This window comes from Channa argus, chromosome 1 (assembly GCF_033026475.1).
Source record: "Channa argus isolate prfri chromosome 1, Channa argus male v1.0, whole genome shotgun sequence".
Lineage (NCBI taxonomy): Eukaryota > Metazoa > Chordata > Actinopteri > Anabantiformes > Channidae > Channa > Channa argus.
The window spans coordinates 39,545,243-39,569,902 of record NC_090197.1 but is presented as its reverse complement, the minus strand read 5'-3'; the positions used below and the strand labels follow the sequence as shown (position 1 = coordinate 39,569,902).

The following is a 24,660-nucleotide window of genomic DNA, read 5'->3' as shown; positions in this document are numbered from 1 at the left end:
TTCACAAATTACAATTTATCTTCTATTAAAGTTGTTACCAATGATTTCAATCTGTTAGGGCAATAATTGAAGGGGGCTGAGTAGTAAGACTTTGTTCGGGTTGATCTTCAGTGCACACTCCGAAGCAGCAGGTGGCGCTGATGCATTTAAAGCGCAAACTGCGGTAAAAAAAACAAAACAAAAACAAGCCCCCCCCCCCCCCCCCCCCCCCCAAAAAAAAAAAAAAAAAAAACACCCAAGGAATAACAGAAGCTGCAACAACGAAGTGAAAGTAAACCGGACGTGTATATTTAAAGTGATGAGTTATCGAAAGACATAGAAATAACTATGTAATGCATCCAAATCAGTCGTCTTACTTAAAGACGGGCATAAATGTGAGTGGTACGTCATCTCTTAGTGTTATTGGATACAGCACTGCTAACGTTAGCTTGATCAAATGGAACAACGTTTGTGCTGTGTAGTGTTACCATAATCGATGCTAGCGAATAATGGCTAGCTAACGTCTAGGGTTGTATAGCCAATGAACTAGCTCAATATGACTTGTTTCGTGCTTCAAGACATATCAACATCAAGCTGAGTGGGGACAAGTATTGAAGAATAATGTGCCATTAAGCGCAGTGTCCGTTTTAAGGCGACGGAAACGTTAATATCTCCCTCCTATAACTTTTAACGTTGGCTCCTGACGTTGTAATTTTGCGTTAAGGGTTGTTAATTACTTGTGGAACACACCAGCTTCAGCTTTTCGTCACGATATCCTGCTTGATGAGCAGTGTTTGTTTGTTTTGCATATTAGGTATGTACAAACTGATCAGAAATGTTATAGATATTTAACAGCTGAATGTTTTTCTTTCACAAGCAGCTGTTGTTTCATCCTGTCTGAATTGTTAAAAACGGACTAAACGATGGATTCTGAAATGAGGTAAGGCATATGATCATTAGAATTTAGTGTGCTTGGACTATTAATTTAGATATCTAAGTATTTTTTTACCAGAGAAAATACGAATTCTGGAATACAGATTAATCTAATGCAATCTAATACAATACAATTGTCTCTCTTTTGTTTTGTGCTCTGTGGCAGTGGCACTGCTGAAGTCAAGACAGAGGGTGTAAAAAGCGATGTTGCAAAAACAAGCCTGACCGATGGAAAAGATGAACTTTTTTGTGGTCCACAAAACTATGACACTACAAAAGATTGTATAGTTGAAGAAAATGTGCAATGTGACCTACCATCTCAGAATTATGTGGACTGTGGAGCTGTGTGTGGGATGGATGAATGTGATATTGCTGGCAGAGTTAATACTGCTCAGACACACTGTTCCAATGGGCAGAAATCTAAGAGGCCTAGTTCACCTGGTCTGCAAACTGCTAAAACAACCTGTGTTGACACACATACTCCAAATTCAAAACTCACCCTTTGTCTTAGGATTAGTCCAAAGAAGGGTGTAAGTACACCCAGTGTACAATGTGATGTGGAGATGTTGAGTCCTGACTGTCCAAATGGTAAAACGTCACTCTTCAACAACTCTTCTGACCAGAATCTTGATGACAGTGCTTGTGCAGAGGACTCTGGCTTTGCAAAGATTAAGGTGGTGGAATCTCAGGAGTTTCTCAATGACTCTGATTCTGGAGGTTTGTTGAAGGAGAGAGCCCATCTGGTTGTCATGGGAAAGCCGGATGTTGAGGAGGCAGACGACAGTGTCTCCTCCGATGTGAGCCAGGACCTAATTGGAAGCCAGTCAGGTGCAATAAGGTACTTTGAACACTTTCCCTTAACTTTCACTTCACATGACTATTTTTTGTCTGGAAGGATTAGTAAATCAACTTTTTGGTTTTGTTCTGAGCAGTGTTTCATTGCATAGCAGAAACAAAAGTTGGCTTGGGACACCAATCGATGAGCTGAACAGAATGCCCCAGTGTGCCCCACCTCTTTCTCACCTGAAAGCAGTGCCTAACCACACTGTCACAGTCAGGGTAAGTCAACAACCATTTGTGTGGTCTGACTGGGAATTGTGTGGTGCTACTACACTTGGTGTTTAATAATAGACAATAATAAGTGACAAATGGCAGAGGGAATTTAAGAAGTCTGCTTAGATACAGAAAGTGGAAATGGGGAAATAAGAGATACTATTGGGAAAAGCAAAGTCATACTCCATGATCCTCTCAGGGCCTTGTCAGTAAAGCTTCTATCAACCAGTGTCCTCCATTGCTCTAGTCCCACAGGAACACTGTGAGTGTTGTTGTGCAGCCACTACTTGTTCTAATCAACTGCCACTGCCACTCAAGCTACACTGTTATCTGCCCATCACCCCTTAAATGACAATAATGATATTACATTTTTAATTACGGATTTAAGAAAATCGCATCTCTGCATTAGAAGGGGGTAAGCTTTCAGCTCTTAATTAAGCCAACAGAAGAGCATATGATATAAGCTGAGCTCATTTGCTTATTCTCTCTCTCTCTGTCGTGTGTGTGTGTGTGTGTGTATGTATATATATATATATATACATACACACACACACACACACACACACACACACTACTCACAGAAAGTTAGCAATATTCAACTTTTTCAGATTTCACCTAAAAGGCACTATAACCTTACTTAAGGAACTTAATTTAACCTTCTCTAAACTTTTGAGTGCAATAACTGTTCAGTGTTTCAGTACTTATTGCATAACGTGTTTCTCTAACAAGGTGATTAACCACAGAAATCACCACTAAATGTTCTGGTTCAATGACAATTTTAAACAGTCTAAACAGTCTCTTTCATCATGCTGTTCACATTTTGACATCATTAGACCAAGACCACACCTAACAATTGTCCACTTATTGAGCCATGGACATTTTTCGTTGTGGTATACCCACCACTGTTGTTACCTTTTGTTTCAATAAATTGTTTGAGATGAAGAAATTACCATTGCATTCTTCTACTTTCATGATATAATATCAGTGTAGCATGAACTTTTTACATTTTCCCTAAATTTCACCTAAGATTTGAATATCCCTAACTTTTTGTGAGTAGTGTATTTTTTTACTTTAAAAAGAAGCATTTGGGATTCATTGCGAGTTATTTGGGATTTTTTTAGGAGTAATGTGTGTTCTCTAAAACAGTAATATTTAAATGCATTTTTATTTTTCCACGTGCTTTTTGCAGACAGATCTCCTCAGAGAGGGAGTGGTCCCTGTCCCATACCCCACCAAGTTCAAAGATGCATGGGATGATGTGTCAGTGAAGATGCCCTGTTCTGAGAAGAATTTGTTTCCTATGGAGACTGAGGTATACCAGTTATTGTTCTGCTTTTCAATTGCATCACAGCCTTCCCTTGAATCATGTCAGTGTAATGAAAAAGATGAGTTGGTGTAGGAACACTGTAGTCAAATCAGCATGTCATTTGTTGTGATGTGTAGGATGGAGGTGGTGTCCAAAGTCGATGGGAACTGATTCAAACTTCCTTGAAGGGAGGATTCAAAAGTTCTCTTGATGTGAGGGTAAGACAACTGGACTAGGCCAAATCAGCCCAAACATATTCTGATTTAACACTAAAACACATTTGAAAAGGAGATTTACATTAAACAATTAACTGCATGCACACTTTTGAAATGTTCTGGCCCCCACATAACACAATCTAGAAAGGCAGCTAGCCTTCTCCTTCACCTTTAATCCAGCAAATGACCAGCTCCTAATAAACTGTTAAATATTACTGCAACAGCACACGTAACTTACCTGAACAAGTATACGTTATAATGTAAAAAAGCTTTGTTTCATTTGTCCACACTAAACATGAGTCATGTTTGTATAGGTATGTATCCTGTATGTAATGTTTTAGTGTAAATAGATGGTGATAACGGAAACTAAATAACTTTTCAAATGCATTTGTTGTAATGAAGCTGGTATAATTCTCTTAACCAATATCTTATAATTATTTGGCTAGCATGAAAAACGTCTGCTCCTGGTGTTAATGTACAAGACTAATTCCATAAACAGCCACATGGTGGCAGAGTGTGCATAATTTATAGCTGATGTGCTGCATTGAAAGAACAGTTAATTCTACAAATTGTTGTGAATTACAGTTGATGGTAATCTGTGACAACACTGTTTTATATATTTGACATCAGTTTTCTATAAATTATTAACTCCACGTTCTTTACAGGATGCAATATTGAGGTACAACACAGCCCATGCAAAGAGATGGGACTTCACTGCCCTAAACCTTCTTTGCACAGAGGTAAGCTCTCAAAAACATGACTATTGGGTTTTAAGGCTAACATAGATGAAACAGTTCTTAGTTCCTGTGAACTTTGCTTTGTAGAGACTGGCAGTTTGCTTTACTCACCATGATTAGTCAAGTCTTAAAACTTTACCGTAATGAATTATGAAATTAGAGTTGTTATAGAAAAAGGATTCTTTTCTTCTCTGTTTGGCTGCAAACCCATCAGTGTGCATCATCCCATCCCAGTAGCTGGGAGTCTCACAGGAGAAAATATGCATCATACAGTTAGGACAGATGATTACAGAGCATGGCAGCAGCAGCTGTTGCAGGTGAACCAAGGGAATGTCTTCTCTATCGTTCTTCCTTTCTTTTAATACTCTTTATCTTCTGTTTAGACAACTGGGGACTGGAATTACAGAGCTGTTATTAAAGAAAGTACTTCCCATGTGGCATTATTACCTGTACTTCACTGTTATCGAATGACATATAAAAACTAATCTTGAATTTTTGAAAGTATTGCTTTTACAAATTCCTTCCTTTAATCTTATAAATACAGTATAAGTAGTGCTGTCACAAATTTCCTTGGGAATTAGTAAATATAGACTAAAATACCACCATAATTGGCCATTAAAACAAAACACTCTCTGAATAGACTGTCAAATTCCACTTAAAGCCTAATTCTGTTACTTACATTTAGTAAAGTATGCAATTCTATGTCCGATTCTATGTAAGTAATTGTATGTCTTGGTCTGAGCCATTAGAAACAAGATAATTATTGCACTAGTCCACTAAGAATTACTGTAAGTTTATATATTTTATACTTAATACACTCCATTTAGGTTGGTATTTCAAGCTGGTGTTCATTCTTCCTCCTCAGTGATTGCTCAGCTAAATTCAAACAATTCCGAAGACCCTTTTCCCCTCCTCTTTAAAATACATTCTCAGAGTAATGCAGAGACCTCAGAAAATCAATAGCTGCCCAAGCCTTTATAGCTTAATCCAATTTAATTAAAAGTAACTATTAAATCTCTAAAGATGCTAAGTAAGGCCAACAAGAAAGTCTGCCTTCCAGGAGTCTGTCGTGTCAGGGATCTCAACTGTCTACTCACTGCCCTGAGTGCTCTAATTTATTTTATTTTTTTAACTATTTTGGTGCTGATGCATTTATCTAGGTGAGTGTGGTATTCGCATGGTATGAACAAGTTAAGACTTAATAATAAAGTTTGCTAATGCTTTCTGAATATGAAAGCCTACTGTACTGGTTGTGATTGGTTCAGTTTGATTTGATGGCTATAGTATTAAGACGTCAACATTTAAGATAATGGCTGCTTCCCTTTGCACTTTCCAAAGTGACTTATCTTTTACTTGCAGTCCACTGTTGAATTTTGATGATTGAGTGAGTAATGGTGGAGAACCTATTCCATTGATTATTAAGAGACAGGGTACATTGTACAGCTTCTGCTACTGTACTCGTCTTAGCTTTTTGACTCCTCTTTTGTTGCAGTTTGTGGTGAGTTTGAATACTAACTCTTCTCAGTTGCAAAATTAAATTTGGAGCAATATTTGTGCATTGCTGGTGTAATTATCAACAGGTACATTGCTCCTGGGCCAGTGGTTGACACTCCATTTAATGTATAATAGCCATAGGAGGGAGGAAAAAAAGAGTTACCCAAAGTAAGACTTGGGTCTGCAAATTGTCTTAGTTTTTCTCCCCTGCCAAATGAAACTGTCCCTGTGTCCCTTACTGATGAATATCTGAGTGCTGAACAGAAAAAGAGTCAATGTATAATTATAGCTGATGTTCCAATAGTATATAAGCATTAAGCATCTAACAGATTCTATGTTTTATGCACTGCACTGTTAATTGATTTGTTTGTGTTTCTCTCACATAGTGATCTTAAAATGTATTGACATTTTAGAGTTTGACACAAAATTTACTGGAAAATATTGCTTAGAAGTTTTTTGAATATAAATTTGAATTCAAGACATGCTTAGTTTGAGCTGCCAGGAAATGACAATAAATATTAAGCACCAGAACTGATGGAAGGTCAGAGTGTAATTTATCATTAGCCTAAACAGCAGCAAATCTGGGCTCTCCTGCTGGAGCCGTGACGTGTTGATGTAAAAGGTGTTGTTTGTGCTGTGTGTTATCGTTGTGACCAGCTGCTGGAGCTGTGAGAAAGCTGGAGGAATCATTTTTCTGCCCTGATCTTGCTGCATCACCAACTACCATCTATTAGTCCCGCAGGAGTGCTTTATGATGTCTGCCAGCTCATTACTTCTGACAGCATTTAGTTAGATCTGCTCTGCAGCCATATAAATGACCCTGGTCCGATCACCCACCAAAGACTTCCTGTTAAAAAGCAAGCAACCCTGCCACTCTCTCCACAATTGGTCATTTGCATTTGCTCCAGAAGGTCCATTTAATCAGCAAAGGCTCTCCTGCTTACCTTGATAGAATAAGGCAAGTGATTGATGACCGTGACATTCGAAGCCAATACACTCATAACTGATTGCGTTGTAAATCTGGGTCTATGATGGAATAACTGGATGTTTATTTTAGAGGGAAGTGCAGATGTATGCTGAGCTAAGCTATAGGCTGAAGTATGGCTGCATTGGTGGGCTGGCTCCCAGATTGATGGTAGTTTCTTCTGAACAGGTTCTACCCAGGGAGTGGCTCTGCAACTGTTCTGTTTCTTCGTTCATCACTGAAGTGTTAAAATTATTGATATGTGAGGAGCAGGAGTTTATCCGATAACAACAATAAACCTATATTGCGTTCACTGACAATGAGTTTTCTTGCTGGATATGAGAGAAGCTTCCTTAGATATTGGTTACTGGTGTCGGGGTATGACCCCAGACTGTGTTAAACTTAATACACAATTTAAACTTTGTTGCTCCTTATATTATTTCAACTATTGCTAAACCCATGGAAAATGAGCAAGCCTAGTAAAGTTTTCATGGAAAAACAAAACAATGTTTGATATCTAAAGGGTGGACTTTGTGGTAAACATTAAAATATTTTATCATTATAAAATTAATAAAATAAATGTTCATGTCCTCATAAATTGTGATTGATGAGAAAAAGAGGGGTATAACAAACACTTCTGGCTTTGAGTAACTGTCTAACTATGCAGTCGGCTCCACCTAGGTATCCAATTTAACAATAGCTCTTGCTGTATATCTGTTTTTTTCTCTACTCTTCAGTATCTTGAGCATTGCAAGGTACAAAACTTGTTTGAAGTCATCCTACCAGCAATGGTCGACCTGGCACTCAGTGCTCCTCGCCTCTGCACCATGGTAGGTCCTCTGTACTTCTTTGTCCATGTACACAATGTATATTTAAGGGGTTTGCGGGACTTGTGTAAAGAATTGGATTTTTGAGATACAGTTGAAAGTGTGTTTGAAGAGTGTTAAGGTACATAGGAGGATCTTTTTTTAATGTGTGCATTCAGAAGAAAGCAGAGGGTTGGCTCATAAGTTACACTTAGTAGATCATAAATGTTCTTTTTTGGTCCACAACAAGAACTAGACAGGTTATTAAATTGTAAAATGCAGTCTGTTTGAACTTCCATGCCAGGCATTTATCCTGTTTCATATATTTTAGAAAACAAGGTTTGATATGACCCCCTTCAAAATCAGAGGCCCTCTCTTCTATTCACATTAGATGGGGATGACCCATCTCAGATCTTTTATAATATCATCTTATTTGTCTTCATTTTTGTTCTTCGGCAATACAATAATTCCAAGAATGGTATTTATGTAATTCAGTTATCTATTTTGCAGTTTAAGTCAATATGACTTCCACTCAAGGCAGGGTAAAAAAATAAATAAAAAAATAAAAAAGGCTCAGATTTATCCAAAGTACGGAATTTCAGGTACAGATTTCACCTCTGATCTATTTGTAGAATGGGGGTGATGAATCATTTGTTTGAAGTATTAGACCTCAAGGTACTGTTTATGTGTGTTTTATTATAGCTGGTATTGATCTGCTCACTTGGCAGCCTTGGGAGGCTCTTTAGCTCTAATCAGTGAAGATAGATGGGCTGTGTGTATCTGACTGAACAAACCTGGGGGAGAGCAAGAAAACCAAGACCTTAATTACTACCAGCCATTTACCTAATGGAACACGCCTTGCTCTTCGGCTTGTTTGATTGCCAAACTAATTATCTTCCCCCATTAGCCCGTAGACGTTCAGTATCTCACCTATGTAACCTTGTCTGTTTCCTCAGCATCCGTCCTTGTCTCTACATTTGCCATTCTGATCTACTCTCCCTCAGTTTTGTCTTTTTATTTGACTCCACGTTACTCTTTGTTTTGATTGCTCTATTTTTGTTCTTTTTTTTTTCAAGCCAATTCTCTTATTGAAGTCAAGGATGAATCATTCCCTGACTCTGTCTCAGGAGCAAATAGCCTGTCTACTGGCCAACGCCTTCTTCTGCACATTCCCCAGACGCAACTCACGCAAGTCAGAGTACTGCAATTATCCGGAGATCAACTTCTATAGGTAAAATGCACACAGTCCTTGGCATAGACCTGAAGAGGCACAAAACAATGATCAGTGGGTTCACTAGAGTATTTGATTGTGCTGCAGTTGTTAGTATTTTATTCACAAAACATGATTTGCCCATTCAATACTTTGCTGAGAATCTTGTAAGATATTACTTTTAGCATTAGACTAAGTAAATCTTATATAGTGATCCTGAGTTACCGTCATGGTCAGTTTGTTTCAAGAAGGAACTTACTGAACTGTCAGAAGGGAACTTGATTTCATTAATTGGAATCATTATACTTTTTTCCAATCCTCAATGACAATGCAAACTGTTACGCCAGTTTCATTGGCATCGGGACATGGTCAAGTTTTCTTACATTGACTTGTATTGTTGTAGTAGTGTTTTATTTAGTAACTGGGCATCAAATACATAGAAAGATGTGTATTATTTTCTTGCATAAAGATGACTATTGATTACCTTGTGGAAAAATCTTGATTGAGAGTCTCACTAAAACAGAGCAAATCATTCAGAGAAAAGTAAAGTCTTTTCCATAAGGGGGCACTGCTGGCTCGAAAACCCCTAAAATTATAATTATTATTTCTTGGCTTCTACTGATTTAGTAAGTTTCCAGTGCATTCTAGGCATTTCTTTTTTAGCGTGCAAGCTGTGGGTGATAACAAGTGGTTGGATCTGGTGATTAAACACACAATTTATGGTGTCTCATTTATTTATTGTTCAGAACATGTTTGCTTTTATCTATGTGGTCATACATCTAATATCCAGCCTGCACGGGGTATGACACTGATCAGATAAATAAGATAAAAGACAAAACACAAAATGTCACTCATCAAAATAATTTAAACATACAACAATCTCATACATTTATTATAAACATTTAACAAAAATTGAGCTAGGTCCAATTTGTGAACATGTCACTAATCTACATCCCTTTTGTTTTATCAAGCATACTATGGTGCCCATTTACCAATTTGTTTTGGGAACATTTAACTTTAGGTCCAAATGTCAACAATGTAGCCTTGATAATCTCTGTGCTATTCATGTTTTTTTTTTTTCCAAGTGGTGTTCAGGTGGTATCCTGTGTTTCGTTTTTCTCAGAAACACTTGTCTGTTAAGAAAGCTTTGGATGGCAAATTGAGACAAATTCTCTTAATAGACTGTTTTGTAGTATACCTGAAATGAAGAGAGATGATGCATGAATGTGGGCAGGCCCATACTTGTTAGAACAATGGCTGTTGCACTGTTTTATCTAAAGCACACAAGCTTCCTCTCCTGGTATTACATGTGTAAAGTGTGAGTGGTCTGCACATAGTTTGTCCGTAAACACTGTTAACTGATCAGCTCTGCTCAAGACCTTTGAAAAGATATTTTCATTCAGACATATAAACTAATCTGGTGGAAATTTCTGGACAATGACATCTTGTGTCAGTGTGTCTTTGCCACAGTTGATAATGGATAATAAATGTGTGCATCGGTGAGGTACAGTTGGTAACAGAGTTATGAGATTATGTTTCTACTTCTATTATTGTATTTCTGGACTGTAAGCATATCTATATACACTGGACATAGTCCAGAATTCATGCCAACTCGATTTTCCTGTATTTCACTGATGCACAGTCTCCTTATTAGTAATATGTGTAATGAATTCTGGTGTTGTTACCTGGTATACTGAAGATGTTGGGTTTGTAATACCTTATAAAAATAAAAAGTAGATGTAGTACTATAGAAATTTGATATTACCTGCAATCTGCATGGGACCTAACTGGTATCCAGAGTATAATTGGCCGTGTGCTCGTCCCTAGGGGTTTGGGTGTATTAGTTTATGAATCTCATTGTTCGTCACATTGATTATCTGTGATTTGGTCCACATTCCACCCTTCATCTTCCTTATTTTATCTGAACCTTAATCATATACTCACAATCAGTCATCTGTATGAGTGTATGGTATCTGCCTTCACATCAAATGTTTGTGGCAGGCTAAATGACGAGGCCTTTTTAATGATGTAAGCATTGATTTCAGTTGCAATGCCGGCTGTTTCAGTCCCTCGCCAGCACTCGATTGCGGACACTTAAACTTGCATCCACTATCAGCATTTCTGCCTAAACCGGAATACAGGAAGAAAAGCTCTTGGTGTGTCTGAGAAGATGGGACATGACAAGACAACCAGTGCAGTCTTAAATGGACCTTGGGTTTTTCCCAGCCCTCCCTTTCCCTCCGTAATTGAGGCAATGTCCGTCACTTTGCTTATTGGCCACTGTAGCACTCTGTCTTCGACAAGCACAGCACCAAGCAATCTGCTGATTGCTGTTTTGGCAGAACTGTCAAGGATTGTCCTCTGTTAAGTGATGGATAGATTTGAGTGGGAGGAAAGAAGGAGGGAGACTTATCTTTTTAGTTAGTTTTTTTTATTAGAGAAGAAAATGACATACAGGAGGATCCCTGTTTAATAGTTTAGTTAAAAATGTAAGCTCATTCCTAAAAAATAAATCTACCTCATTTGAAAGAAAATATGTATTGGTAAACTATCAGAAATCTTGTTTCCAGGTGTACTTTAGATAATCAGTTAGGGTACAATATTTCTCAGATATATTGTGTAAAGTATGAAGTAAATTTTGCCTAGTAAGGTTTGATTTGTGGCAATATTAAAAATAACTTTCTCACCCACCTGTGTTTCACTTAGACTATGTTAAAGGCCTCCAGGGTATTTCAAGCCAAATTGACACTGACTAAGGGAGTTTGGGTGGAGGTCTAAGATTTATAAAATGTGGGATACGTACTATAAAATTAATTTACATTGTGAAAGAAAATGCTTAAGGTATGCAGAAATTGTCTTAAAATTATTTTTTTTAACAGAGGGGCTTGTAATTTTATGACTTTTTGTCCAGTTATTCCTATTTTATTTTATTTTATTTTTTTTTTTTTTACTGATCTGGGCAGAAAGCATTGGAGGAAATATGAATGGCTACCTGCGATTAGTTATCAGCATGGGTTTCCTTTGCTGAAGGGAGAGTACCAGTATGGGGTCTCTTACATACTTTTTTCCACCCTATTTTTCATAGTAACTGAAGAACTTTAACAGGACCTCAGGCAGTGTCATAGTTTGAAGGATGTATTGCGGAAAGAGGAGACATGAAGCCAAGCAATGAAATCTTGACCTCACTCATGACACGCAGTAGCATTGTTGTGCAGGAAGCTAGATATATAGAATCTGAATGAAACATTTATACCTGTCTTCTGCTAAAATGTAACATCATTGTATTTTGTACTAAACTGTTACTATGTTATTTTGTCAGAGACTGAAAATAATGTATTTCTTTACAATATATTAATGAATCTCTTTTGCTTTCTGTTTCAGGTTATTTGAAGGTTCTTCACCAAGAAAAATTGAGAAACTGAAAACTCTGCTGTGTTACTTCAGGAGAGTTACACAAACCAGTAAGGACAAAAAACATCTCCTGTGATGATAAAGAATTTGTATCTTTTATACCTTTACTGTGTTCAGTTGGTGATTTTTTAATTATGATGTTGTCTTATTTTCAAGAGCCTAAGGGGCTTGTTACATTTACAAGACAAACACTGAAAGATCCTCCAAACTGGGAAAGGTAAATACTCTCTATTCTGCTACATCATGAATTTAATTACATCAATTAATATAAACAAGGATTTCTGTCATAAATATTTGTTTCATATATGCGAACAGTCCAATTTTGTGTGAAAATGGCGAAGTCTTACATTTAGACATAAGGCAGCACTCTTCGAGTATATGAAGAAACCAAATAAGTTTTGGAACAAAATTATTTTGTCGGCTGAAACCGAAGTTAAATTATGTGGCATAACGTGGTGTAGGCTCACTGATATTTTATGAACTCAACTCAGAAATGGTTTAACAAGAATAACAAATTTAACAAGGCCTTTCCAGTCTCCAGGCTTAAATATTATTAAAAACCTGGATAGAGTTGAAGAAGGCCACACATGACAGACACCAAAACAATCTGGTAGACTTGGATCTATGATGATAACATGAAAAATGGGTGAAAATTACACATAAAAGCAAACGCTGATCAGACGGTACCCAAAGAGGCTACAGGAGGTTAGAAAAGCAAAGGGAGGACATAAACCTCATTAAAGAACACTTCATAAAGGGGGGTGCAAATTTTGCAATGGTATAATTTTTATTATTCTCTATAACCTTCTTTCTATATACTCCTCGACTATTTTTGTGAATGAAAAACCATTTGTCCTAGAATTGTTGAGAAAATTTTTTTTTTTATTCTTTTTGTCATTTCAACATAAGGGAATGCAAAGATTCACAATAAACTGCAGGAAACAGAATAGCAGCAGCTCTGTACTGTGCTTTAAAGCAGGCAAGGCTGTTTGATTGAATAGTGTTAAATACATATTAATTCTTGTGGAAAGACTGGACTCTGAGATGACAGTTTACATTCCATCATGACTCTAAAATCTTTCCACCAAGTGGATGTAGGATTGTCATCACAGCATGGATTGGACGTCTTTCACTGGCCCAGATAAAACTATTTTGAATCATGAACTGTTCACTGATGTGTCACAAATAGTCCCCATCTAATTTTACAAAGCTTCCACAAACCTACAGAAGTAATCCAAGGGAATTCCAAAATTTTGATCTGATGGACATATCTATCAGTGTTGACAATGTGCTGTTGCTCCAAAGTGGTGGCTAGAAATGTTTCAAGATGTATTTATTGATTTTGCTAAACTCCAGAGCATGGAGTCAGTTTCCAGGCATTTTAGGCCATTGCCATTCTAGTCTACTAGTTCAAGGATAAATAATCCATCAACAACCACATTGTTTTTTTATATAATATAAATGTCTTGTTTTAGAAACTATGTTTCTATATCAGCACCTACTGCTTTGTTGCAATGAATAGACTTACTTAAAGTTTGACATCTTTTTTGTCAAAGCTCCCAGACTCAGCTGACGTGTCTACATATCACATGTGAGGGGACGATTGAGAATCATGGGTACGGAATGCTGCAGGTAGGATTTCCTCTCTAGTTTTACATCTAATTCCACGCAGAAGCACTCAGCCTGGCAAAATAAAAGTCAGTATACCTGTCAGCATTCTCCAGTTACAGTAATAATCATATTTCTGTTTGTAACAATGGCTACACAAACATTGTCAACATTTTTGGCTTAGAGTCTCAGATTTGATCTACCATGTCTGTCTGTTGATGGTGGGTTCAAACCTGACAAAATTGACTGCCCCCTCTCACCACTTCCTTCTACCTTTCAAAAGACTTCCTGTCTGAATAGTTGTCCAGTACCTTCACTTTAATTTGGTTGTATAATTTTTGTACGTATCCATGAAGGTTGTTGGATCTCTATCTTTGTCTGCATTGATTCCTCCCATCTCCTTGCTCCCCCTCAGTTTTTCAGGTTAGCTGGTGCATATTTTACTATTGTTGACAGCTGATGTATACACCTGACTAGCTCAGAGTGGCAAGGGTGGCAGAGAGCATCTTGGGGTGGGGAATGACTGAGCAGGGGAGACACACAGAGAAAACTGTGGTGAGCAAGTGGGCCAGAAGACTTGCAGGTGGATTGATGGCTACCTTAGCCGGCTCTGCACTGGCTGTTTGTTGAGTTTTCATAGGGCAGATAGGGCAGAGTGGGCTGTCATTCTGTCAGGAGGTGGGATTGAAAGGTGAAGAGTGTGAGGTTAGTGGTGAGCCCATGAAGGAGGTGAGAAGATGAGTGACTGGTTTGAAAATATACACATATATACAAACACTTTCACTGTCACACCGATTGACATAGCTGTGGACCAGTGAGCAGAACCCTCACCCCTGACAGACTGTTTAAATATTAACATTGTGATTGAATAGACTGTCCTTTTATCCATGCCACAAAAAGGAGAGGGCTTACATGACATGAAGTAGCACTTTCAAATCCAAATTTTTTATCAGAATCGCAAAAAAACTATATGTTTAATACATTCATATATGTCCATTTAATAGTATGACATTAAATTTAATATCCCTTAAAAAAATTTAAGTCTCCAGTAATTGTAGCAGCTAGCAAGCACAAAGATTCTTTAAGCTACATGCTAATGTAGGCATGATACCAGTCTCTCAATGATTATGCTAAGAGGTTGATGTGGAGAAAGTATAGTCTTCTTATTTTATCAATTTAGCACCTAACATTTATTAATTATCAGAAAGCTCAAGTACACTAAGGCTGATTGGATTTTCATATATTTGATTCTAACCAAATAATTCAAGGAATTAAATTTTGGTCCTGGTGATGTCACTAGGTAATGAGTCAGGGGATCAGAAAAACAGTTTATATTGATGGAACATGAATGTTTGTACCAAATTTCACAGTAGTCTTTCCATTAGTTATGACACATTCACTCCACCTAAATCTGAAGCTTTTACTATAGTTTTATTAGGGAAACAATAATGCTTTTTAAATTCCTTGGGTTTTGATAAATAATGTTATAATTAGTGGAAAGGGTTGTTATTAATTTTTAATGATCTCGACAAAGGTTGTACTCAGCTATGTTGTATGCTGTATAAAATGGAGGGGGTCTGCACACATTCTGGTATATTGTGCTTTAATGTTATGCTCATCATTTTACTTGATCTGTCTCTTTAGATTTCATGTGTATTGTTTTGCTACACTTTTCTGATTTGATTATTTCCCAGCAGGAAGCTGTTTTATGATCTTTGGACATTTATCTGTGTTAAATGACCACAGTGGGTGACAGATAATAAGGATGCACTAATAGGGTCATTTGTTCAAATAATGGGTTGACACCAACAAAAACTTAGTTATTGTAGAATGCATTAAATGAGAAGTACAAAGCCAATATTTTAACATCATCTAATTGATATTTGCTTTTGTTGTATATAAATGGCCTGGCTTATTAAACTGTAACTGGCAATCATGTTAAATGGGTCTCAAAATTCAGGGATTTTTCAGAATGATTATGGAAACTGATAAGAAGAAAACTGAAGACTTATGCCTTTTTTTTTTTTTTTTTTTTTTTTTTTTTACCTTTTAATGTTTTTATGTATTTATTTATTTTCACTAGGTGGATTTCGCTAATATGTTTGTAGGTGGAGGCGTAACCGGGCATGGACTGGTCCAGGAAGAAATCAGGTTCCTTATTAACCCTGAACTCATTGTCTCTCGCCTCTTTACTGAAGCTTTGGAGTACAATGAATGCCTCATCATCACAGGTATAAACTCTCATGTAGATCTTTTAGCCTTCAGGTTATCCTGAGCTCATTATTTCAAGTGTCTTGTCCTCGTTGGACTCCATCTATTTTTTCCTCCCTTGTGGTTTCCCTGTTTTTGCTTGATTTAAAGCTTAAAAGTTGGATAAAACATAAATGCCTTGTCCCTAATCATAAAACTGATTATAAAACATTGCTTATTACTAATTTGCTGATCCAGTAAAACATTTTTGAGGTACTTCTATGCAGTACGGGGTATTGGTGGAAGTGATCTTAAGATTCCCTCACTTTCTTTTGGCAAAGGATGTAGTTTCTTTAATTTGTTTCTTTGGTTCAGATGTAATCATCAGCACTTTGGTACTCTTTTCAACTGCACATCTAATGGATGTTTTCAAAGTCTTTGGTGCCATATCAAACTTTCCCCACTGAGTAGGGAGCAAGTTGCTGTCGAAGTCATGGGCTGTCAGTGTCTTGGAGAGTGAGGGCATTTGATAAACATTCAAATTCTGTTAAGTTGTAGGCAATGTCCAAATAATTATTTTGCAAGTCCAAATTTTTCTTGTGTAATCAGGGAACAGCCTTTACATCCACTTAAAAAAAACTGGAAATCCACATATACATGCACTGTGAGAGTAGTCCAATTTCTCCTCCACCTCTGACCTATTTTGCAAAGAATGATATTAATGTATACTGCCAGAAAACACTGCTTTCTGAGTTATTTTTTCTTCTTTGGCTGTGTTCTTGTCGCAGCAGATTGACTTGTGGAGAGAAGGAAAAGAGAGAGGGCTGATCCATAGGACAAACTGTGTTTCGAAAAGCTGCAGGGAAAATGAGTTATTTAGACTTCTATGAGGCACTTTGTGTTACATTTTCTGTTGGATGGGTGATGTGGCATCAAACTCTCCCTTAGTCAGCTGCTTCTTCCTGTAGCCTTTTGTTGCGCACATACCTTGTTGGAGAAAGCCACTTAGAAACCTAGTTATGCATATAAATGGAAAAGAAAACAACGTTCTCCTACCCTGCTTTTGGAAAGCAGCTCTTCTGTTTACATGAAGGTTAATAAATCAGCTTTCCAGAAAAACTAACTGTAACCTGGTTACTTAAGTCCATGTACAGTAAATACTCTGTCACGTTTCCCAAACATTTATAATACAATCACACAAGCACAGTAATGTCCTTGTACTGAATCTGGAAATTAGGATGGGTAATTCATAGGTTTTTACAGAGTTAAGACCCAGTAAGTATTCTAAACGCGGTCACTTTTAGGTCACATTGTGTATTGGTCTTTTTTGCTTGTATTATTATTACTTATTGCTATAATTTTTTTTCCTTTAGAAACACTACCCAACTATATACCCTAATCTTATAACAGGTGTTTTTTCTGTTTGTTTGAGATATTGTCGCTCAGTCTGTCTGATGTTTATAGGGCTCCATTCATTTTTTCCCCCCTTCCCTTACATTTGGGTTGAAGGTAAATCCATTGCATTGATTTACTTAGGACTGCCCAGTTATCCTTCATTTCTCCCCAACAGAATTGCACTATTTTTCAAGCTCCAACTCCTTCTGCTTTGGTTAGCCTGAGTGTTCTAGTCTCTTACTCCCCGATCCTCCTCCACTGACCGTCCTGCCATTTTCTTTCTCAGCTGTACATCAGCCACTTATTATTATCACGCTCACATGTCTTTAATACTGGCATATACACATATGTGCAATTACTAATATATAACATGGGAAGGATGCAAAATAAATTTCCATATAAAACATTTAGTTGAGTAGATACATAAATGTCGATTCAACTGTAGCTTAATTCTACCTTACACTATTATTAATTAATGTATAATACCTATTTTATTGCTACTTTATCTAGGTAATGTAGCAAAACAAAGATTTAGCTATTGCTTGTCCTGTTTTGATGTTTCTTTTTAATGGGACATAAAATCAGCCTCCGGATTTACCTTTGATGACTCAAGAGGCTTTATTATGTGGTTTAATAATACCACCCACCTTGGCACAGTCTGTATCTACAGCTATACATTGCTTGTTGCTTACAATATAGGCTGGTTGTAAGAGCCCCTGATCCCCACTGGTAATGGCACCAAACACAGTCATTGTAAAAATCAGCTTCTGTCCCCTCAGTTAGCTAAGCATCATCTGCTTCGTGTGGTGCCATGTTGTCTACGTATCTCTTCGAAGTCACCTTGAGTGGTTAGTCACCTCCCATCATGCCTCCTATCATTCTATCTCCCTCCCTCTTTCCCTCCTCCTGCTCTCCACTTAACTTTATTACATTTGGACAGAAAGGAATTTATAGCCCAACTAAAGTAATTCCTCCGTTAATGGAATGGGCCACTTTGCCATAGATGCATTAAAACCCTCCGAATATTTCTTGCACACATAGTTTTTCCTCTTTAAGTTTAGGCTCCCACCTTTCTTTTTTTTTTATTATTTTTATAAGTTAATCCGATTTGGTTCTCTTTAGAGTTTTTCTAACATAGGCACTCTTTCAGTACATGTGGAACTTTAATATATCGGTTTTTGTCTATAGTAGTTTTCAAAATGAGGGGTATAGGTCTACAATATCATGTAGTGAGACAAGCCTTTATGCAAGTAGGGGTGTGATGGGTGGTAACTGGGATAAATAAGATCAAGATAGAAGAGGGAGACAGCTCTTTTTATGGAGAAACTGATATAGGTACTCTGTGGTTTGACATCAAGAGTCACTAGTGTTCAAAGTACCTAATTTTACTGACTGGACTTGGGAGGGCACACAATTTTAAAAATAAGTGTTCTCTTTGTTCAATTAGCCAAGGCTTAATAATAATTTATTTTACTAGTTTTACTGTCATTGTTTATTTATGTCCTTGCTGCAGTAGAGGCCTGTAGCTTGAGTCACACTTTGACTCACAAAAGAAAAGCACAAAAAATAACACAATTCATTTTTAGAACTTATTTTCATCTTACACTTGTGATAATGGTAGACAGTACCTTCTTGGAATTAAATACAATTAGTTATACACCAGAAATAATAGTGTTATACCTAAAAAAAAATAACTAAGCTACTACTTTTGACTCTGCCAGTACATGCAGCATGTTGATTACATGCTTGACTTCTGGTTTTCAATAAAGTGCTGTGTAACAGCCTCATGCCTAATGCTATAGGGTCTTTAAGAGGCATCATTTTCTGTATTGTGCGCAACTGCATTTGCAACAAATGAGAAAATCTTCTCAACCTTAACCCTGAGCACATACCGGTACAGTATAAGCTAGATAAGTATAAGTATCAGTATAAGATTGATTGATACATTGATATTTCATGTTTTATAAGCATTTAGTGAATATGGCCAAGGTTAGCTTGATCTGTTCTAACCATTTCTTCTTATTATGGCTGAAAGCTTTTCATTTCAATCCCCAAAGTGGATTACTTATTAAATCATTGGCTTTTATTTATGACAATCCAATACAAGCTGATACTGTGTACTCACATGGGGAGGACAGAAAGCACTCAATTTGATTTAAGAAATAAGGCACTAAAACAGATTTAGGCCCAGCATGTGCTTTGACTGCTGAAAACGGAGTAATGTTGATTTTTTTCTGGACTTTCTTTCTCATTCTTCAGGCACAGAACAATACAGTAAATATTCAGGTTATGCTGAAAGTTACAAATGGGAGGACAGCTACAAGGATGAGACTCCCAGGTATTTCTTCACATGTATTACACATATTCTGACTACTAATATTTATGGATAAGTCTTTATCAGTCACATAACACTGATTGTCTCTCTTTGATTTCCAGGGATGACTGGCAGAGGCGCTGTACAGAGATTGTGGCCATTGATGCTCTTAAGTACAGGAACTTCCTAGAACAGTTTCTCCCTGAGAAGATGACCAGAGAACTAAACAAGGTGGTATCTGTTTGCACAGTGATGGAGAAAGTGTGGTTTCCTCACACTTTCTTGGCAAATCTACAAAAACTTGCTTCAGTTATGTGTGTCTTTTAGTGAATCAGTTATCCCAATAGATGGGATGATGCTGGACATGATGATTTTTACTAAAAGTTCATGGTGGTAACGGTGGTTTGTCAAACACCACCTGCAGCGATCTCACTTAAAAACCCGGTGAAACGCAGTGCCACTAAAATTTCAGGTCTACTGACAGCTTATCTAATGATACCACACAACACTTAATTGGGGTGGTAGCACTGTCACTGACCACCAGTTTTTTTTGTTGAGGAATTAGGCAAAGTTTGTTATACCTTACACAGGCTCTATAAGTGCGTTGTAAATATAGTAATGTATGCTTTTTTGATGTTTAGCCCACATAACACCCACTGAGTTGAAAACACCACCACTGCGTAAATCCCCATTTATAAGTTGTACATTGTGCAAAGGGATCATAGGAAATATGTGTTGTTGTTTTGTTTTTTTCTCACCTTCCCTTTCTCCTACTCCCTGTGCATTTATTGCAGGCATACTGTGGTTTCTTCCGAAATAACGGCAACAGCAAACATCTCTCTGCAGTAGCCACAGGCAACTGGGGCTGTGGAGCTTTTGGTGGAGACACGAGACTTAAAGGTATAATTGGCTGAATTACAAACTTGCATCCAAATAGGTGGGGGAAAAAAAGACTGGATACTAAAAAAAGTATAAAGAAGTCAACAGTTTTCATACCATAGTGTTAAAGTAATAAAACTGCAGAAGGTACAGTAAGTCAGTAGCTTGTCTAGACTAATTGTCCTAGCCATTGAAGGCCCCACTGAAGGACATCCGCTCTTCATGCTGTATGGGCTGACACAAATGCCAGTGTCTCTGGTCAATTAGTAGCTCTCCCAGGGTGTCACTCATCCATTTCTTACCTCCCTTTATTGATCAGCTGACACACATTTATGTTTTCCATTAAAAGGCCGATTGATTACAAGGAAGGGACACCATAAATCCGGACTGCAGGTCTCTGTGGGCTTTTACCACATCGCTCTTCATAAGCAGCCCCCCACTCTAGTACGCAACACTGAAATTTTTGCCAGTTGTGTTTGTGTCAGTATCTGACACATTTTCATTAACAGATAATTTTGATGCCTGGCTTTATGGAGGCTGTGCTTTACTAAAAATCATCTCCACAGGATACAAATGTTTTCAGATGAGCAGCACTAGCATGTGTATGTACAGTTTGATGTAAAACTAACTGTTTAAATTTCCTTAGCAGCATACAATGAATAGACTCTGTGGATTTCCCAGTGTTCTCAAGCTTCTAGGGACCCCCTCCTATTAGCATTGGAACCAGCATTACTGGTATTTTTAGACAGCATTAACTGTATTTCACATTGAAGTCCTGGAGCTGACTTGAGATGTAGTAGTTACATAAGAATAAGCTGTTATGTTGTAAAGACTAAATGATGGTTTGTTTTGTGTGTTCATTAATCTAGAATCAATATCCATTATATTAAATATTTAAAAGGCTTAAGACATAATTTCCAACGCCTCAAAGATTGAATGCAGTTGATGGGGTTATGCTACCAGTAGTGGATTATTTACCTTCTGATACAAATTGCCTGTCTGGTTTCTGCCAGAAGCCATACCATATCTGGCTTAGTGACCAATTACTTAGTTTCTGCAGCTTATTTTCAGTGGCCAGTAACACATTCCTGATTTTGCTCTAAAACTCAAGGATACTAATGACGCTAATATAAGAATCGGAATCAGAAGTACTTAATGGATTGAATGAATGATTGATTGATTGATTGATTGATTGATTAATTCATCAATCAGTCAATCCCAGAGAGGAAATTGTTTTTGCTTATTGGAAATTGCTAATATAAGATATTGTTGACTGAATATCCATTTAGCAATCTCCTTTCTTTTTCAGCACTGATTCAGTTGATGGCTGCAGCGGAGGCTGGCAGAGACGTGGCATACTTCACGTTTGGAGATGCTCAACTTATGAGAGATGTTCATGAAATGCACACTTTCCTCACAGAGAGCCAAGTTACTGTTGGTAAGATGACAACCAGTTTTTTTAGTGATTTTGTTGATGTAGTCAGTATTTTCTTAGATAGCTCCAGTTACGTTTATGCTGTCAACAATGCCTCTTTTGAGCACTTGTATTACATAATGAATAGGATTGATGAGGATGTCAGCCATTATTGAGATTGTGAGGCTCTTGAAGTATATACCGGCACATGGAGCTTGTCCTTGTTGGTGTCATTACAGGGAGAGTCTGCATAAATAACAGAATGTACTCCATCTGTATCTTAAATTATTCCACTTTGTGGGCCATCTCTATTCCTCTGCCCATCTATTCAGCCTCAGTCACAGAGTGGATTACTGCCTGTACTGACCCCAGCTTCCCTCCCCCTCTTTTCATTTTTCTTACACTGACATTTATTGAAGCCTTTCAGAGAATTTCCCCTCTAGCCATCCATTTCCTAAAGTGAAGCTACAAAGGGAAAGCTTGTGTGTGTGTGTTTGTGTGTTTGATTTATAAATGAAATATGCTTTTATTTTATTTATTTATTTTTGTTAAGGTTCTGGTGTAACTGTGCTTGTTCTTTAATTCTCACCACTTATGTCCTTTTTGTCTATTTCTCTCAAATACTATTTTATCTCCTTCTATATTTCTTTCTTTTCTTCTCGATCACCAGGGCAGCTGTACAGCCTTTTGAACCAGTACTCCAGTGTGGTGTGTAAGAATTGCCACACCCCTCAACCTGATGTCAGTCTCTACAGTTTCATCTATGAGAGGGTTTCTTCCCCTGCACCAACCGATGTCCCAGACGCTGCAAATGACTCTGGGATGTCACCTGTAATGTCAGACTCTCATTAACACAGAGAGAGCTGCAAAGTAACCTCCCTTCTCCTGTCTCTAGTAGTTAAAGAGACTCAAGGTTGTGAAACCAGGTTATGCTCTCGGTTTTGTGCTTACAATCACATATTCTCTTACACACAATCCCTTTAAATTTGTGATCCCAACACACAGACTACCAAAACACTCTTTTGCCTTTTTCACTTATGGCATTTTAGGAGCCTTGTAGTATGGTAACACACTAAAATGTGCTGAAATGTTTCAGAGACTTATAGCAATAGTAAATCCTGGTTGCTGTTAGGCCTTTCTTTAGTCCAAATGCGATGTGGAAATTTGTTTTTCATAATATTTACAAACATTGCCAAATATTCTTAATATGCATGGTTGTGTACACTTTTCACTACTGGTAATCCAGGACATGATAATCCTTCTTGGTTGTCTTATATTGTGTTTACTACTTTTTATGAAATGAATTGTCTTCTCTATTTACCATAACCAGGCTCTGGTGAGGTTCCTGAATGCAGAGATGATGAAATGCCATACTGTAGTCTATGCATGGGTAACATTTATTTATCACATATTCTACAAATATATGCTGCTCTTTTATATTCTGTAGGATATCTAAGTTCAACACATGCATTTTCAGACTTATTTTAATACAAGTTAAGAAATCAAAAAAAAGATGCTACGGATGCTAGATATTTATGGTCATTGTCATCTTAGACCATACAGTTTTGTATATTCTGTGTTAAGCACATTGTTGCTGTATTTAAAGAAATCGTGGGTGCAGATATAGAAAGAATTGCAAGAAAAGTATTATTTTTGTTAATGTTTCAATCAGCATTTACTTTAGGGTTGTAGTTGAGTTTTCTATTATTGTCTGTATTTTCTGGTTGACAGTTTGGGATTTATTTAAAGCCTGAATCATCGGTTGAACGCTGTAGATGTTTTGAGTAGTATTGTACTTCAGGTTTGTAGGCTGTACTGTAATTATGAAATTATAATAAAAAAGTATATAGTGTTTAAAATGATTTAACATTACTATTATTTAGCAAACAATGGCCAGTGTTTGAACACAATGTGAGCAAAGATATTAGGAGATCAAGTATTTAAAGTTTGCATAGCCTTATTTTAGTTATCTGAAACATTTTGATATTAACAAAAAGTTGTTTCCAAAAAACATTTTGTGTTATTCTCAATATGTTGTTTATTTACATCAAGGTTATGTAAAGGTAATTATTCACAGATCATCTAGAAATAATAGATTATATTGCAGACTCATTCCTTCACCACAGAGAATTAATTTCTGTCTAAAATGTCTACTATATTTTAACTGTGTCTTGGCACCACAGATTTGCCTCTTAATTCTTTGGAATCATGCATTATTTAATAATACGAAATGTGATTGATTTATGTGATAGCACATGTACCAAGGGCTTTCAGACAAATTGAATTCTGCCTCCAAACATGCTTTATTGGATAAATTAGGGTTCCTGAATAACCCATGACGTGAATTTCCATAAATTGTGTGTAGGCTTGGCTCGGCTAAGTGGATTACATATTATCTGCTTCTCCCACTCTTTGTACTGAGGCTGGCACTGACCAAATGAGCTGTGGACTCTCGTACAAAGTCAATTGGGTTTTGCAGACCTTACTCTTAATGGCTGCTAGTGAGCCTGGGTTACCTGAACTTGAACTTTATTAGGGTTACTGATGTCTTCTGGATTAAATCAAACATTGTTTTGGACACTGAACATTGACTTAAGGCCTAGCCAAATCCTTCAAATGAATAATGATAGCCAACAACAATGATGACATATTTTGACGGTTTTTAGCTTTTTCGTGTGTCAGAAACAATTATGTCACCAGAAATGAGACATATTTAAGTTTGTCATACACAAGAAATATATCAAACCCCAAA

The 24,660-nt window shown here is 37.1% G+C and overlaps 1 protein-coding gene across 6 annotated transcripts; it reads left to right on the top strand.

Annotated features, from left to right (window-relative positions):
- The first annotated feature begins 220 nt into the window (after positions 1-220).
- parga (poly (ADP-ribose) glycohydrolase a) lies at positions 221-24,660 on the top strand. 6 transcript variants are annotated; one of them, XM_067519668.1, is made up of 18 exons: positions 221-374; positions 860-919; positions 1,079-1,750; positions 1,863-1,971; positions 3,155-3,277; positions 3,409-3,489; positions 4,152-4,226; positions 7,419-7,511; positions 8,564-8,718; positions 12,079-12,158; positions 12,265-12,325; positions 13,665-13,740; positions 15,800-15,947; positions 19,561-19,639; positions 19,738-19,846; positions 20,410-20,515; positions 21,804-21,932; positions 22,579-24,660. In XM_067519668.1, the coding sequence occupies exons 2-18, from the start codon at positions 903-905 to the stop codon at positions 22,758-22,760; spliced, it is 2,295 nt and encodes a 764-aa protein (XP_067375769.1). In that variant the 5' UTR covers positions 221-374; positions 860-902; the 3' UTR covers positions 22,761-24,660. The 6 variants fall into 6 exon arrangements, with proteins under 6 accessions (XP_067375769.1, XP_067375768.1, XP_067375763.1 ...); XM_067519667.1 differs by having other exon boundaries at positions 1,860-1,971; XM_067519662.1 differs by having other exon boundaries at positions 1,845-1,971.

What these genes read in the sequence shown, in the direction of transcription:
- parga (XM_067519662.1), top strand. An exon ending in CCGGAGATCAACTTCTATAG is followed by an intron (nt 8,719 to 12,078) that starts GTAAAATGCACA and finishes TTTCTGTTTCAG; the next exon opens with GTTATTTGAAGGTTCTTCAC. An exon ending in TGACCAGAGAACTAAACAAG is followed by an intron (nt 19,847 to 20,409) that starts GTGGTATCTGTT and finishes CATTTATTGCAG; the next exon opens with GCATACTGTGGTTTCTTCCG.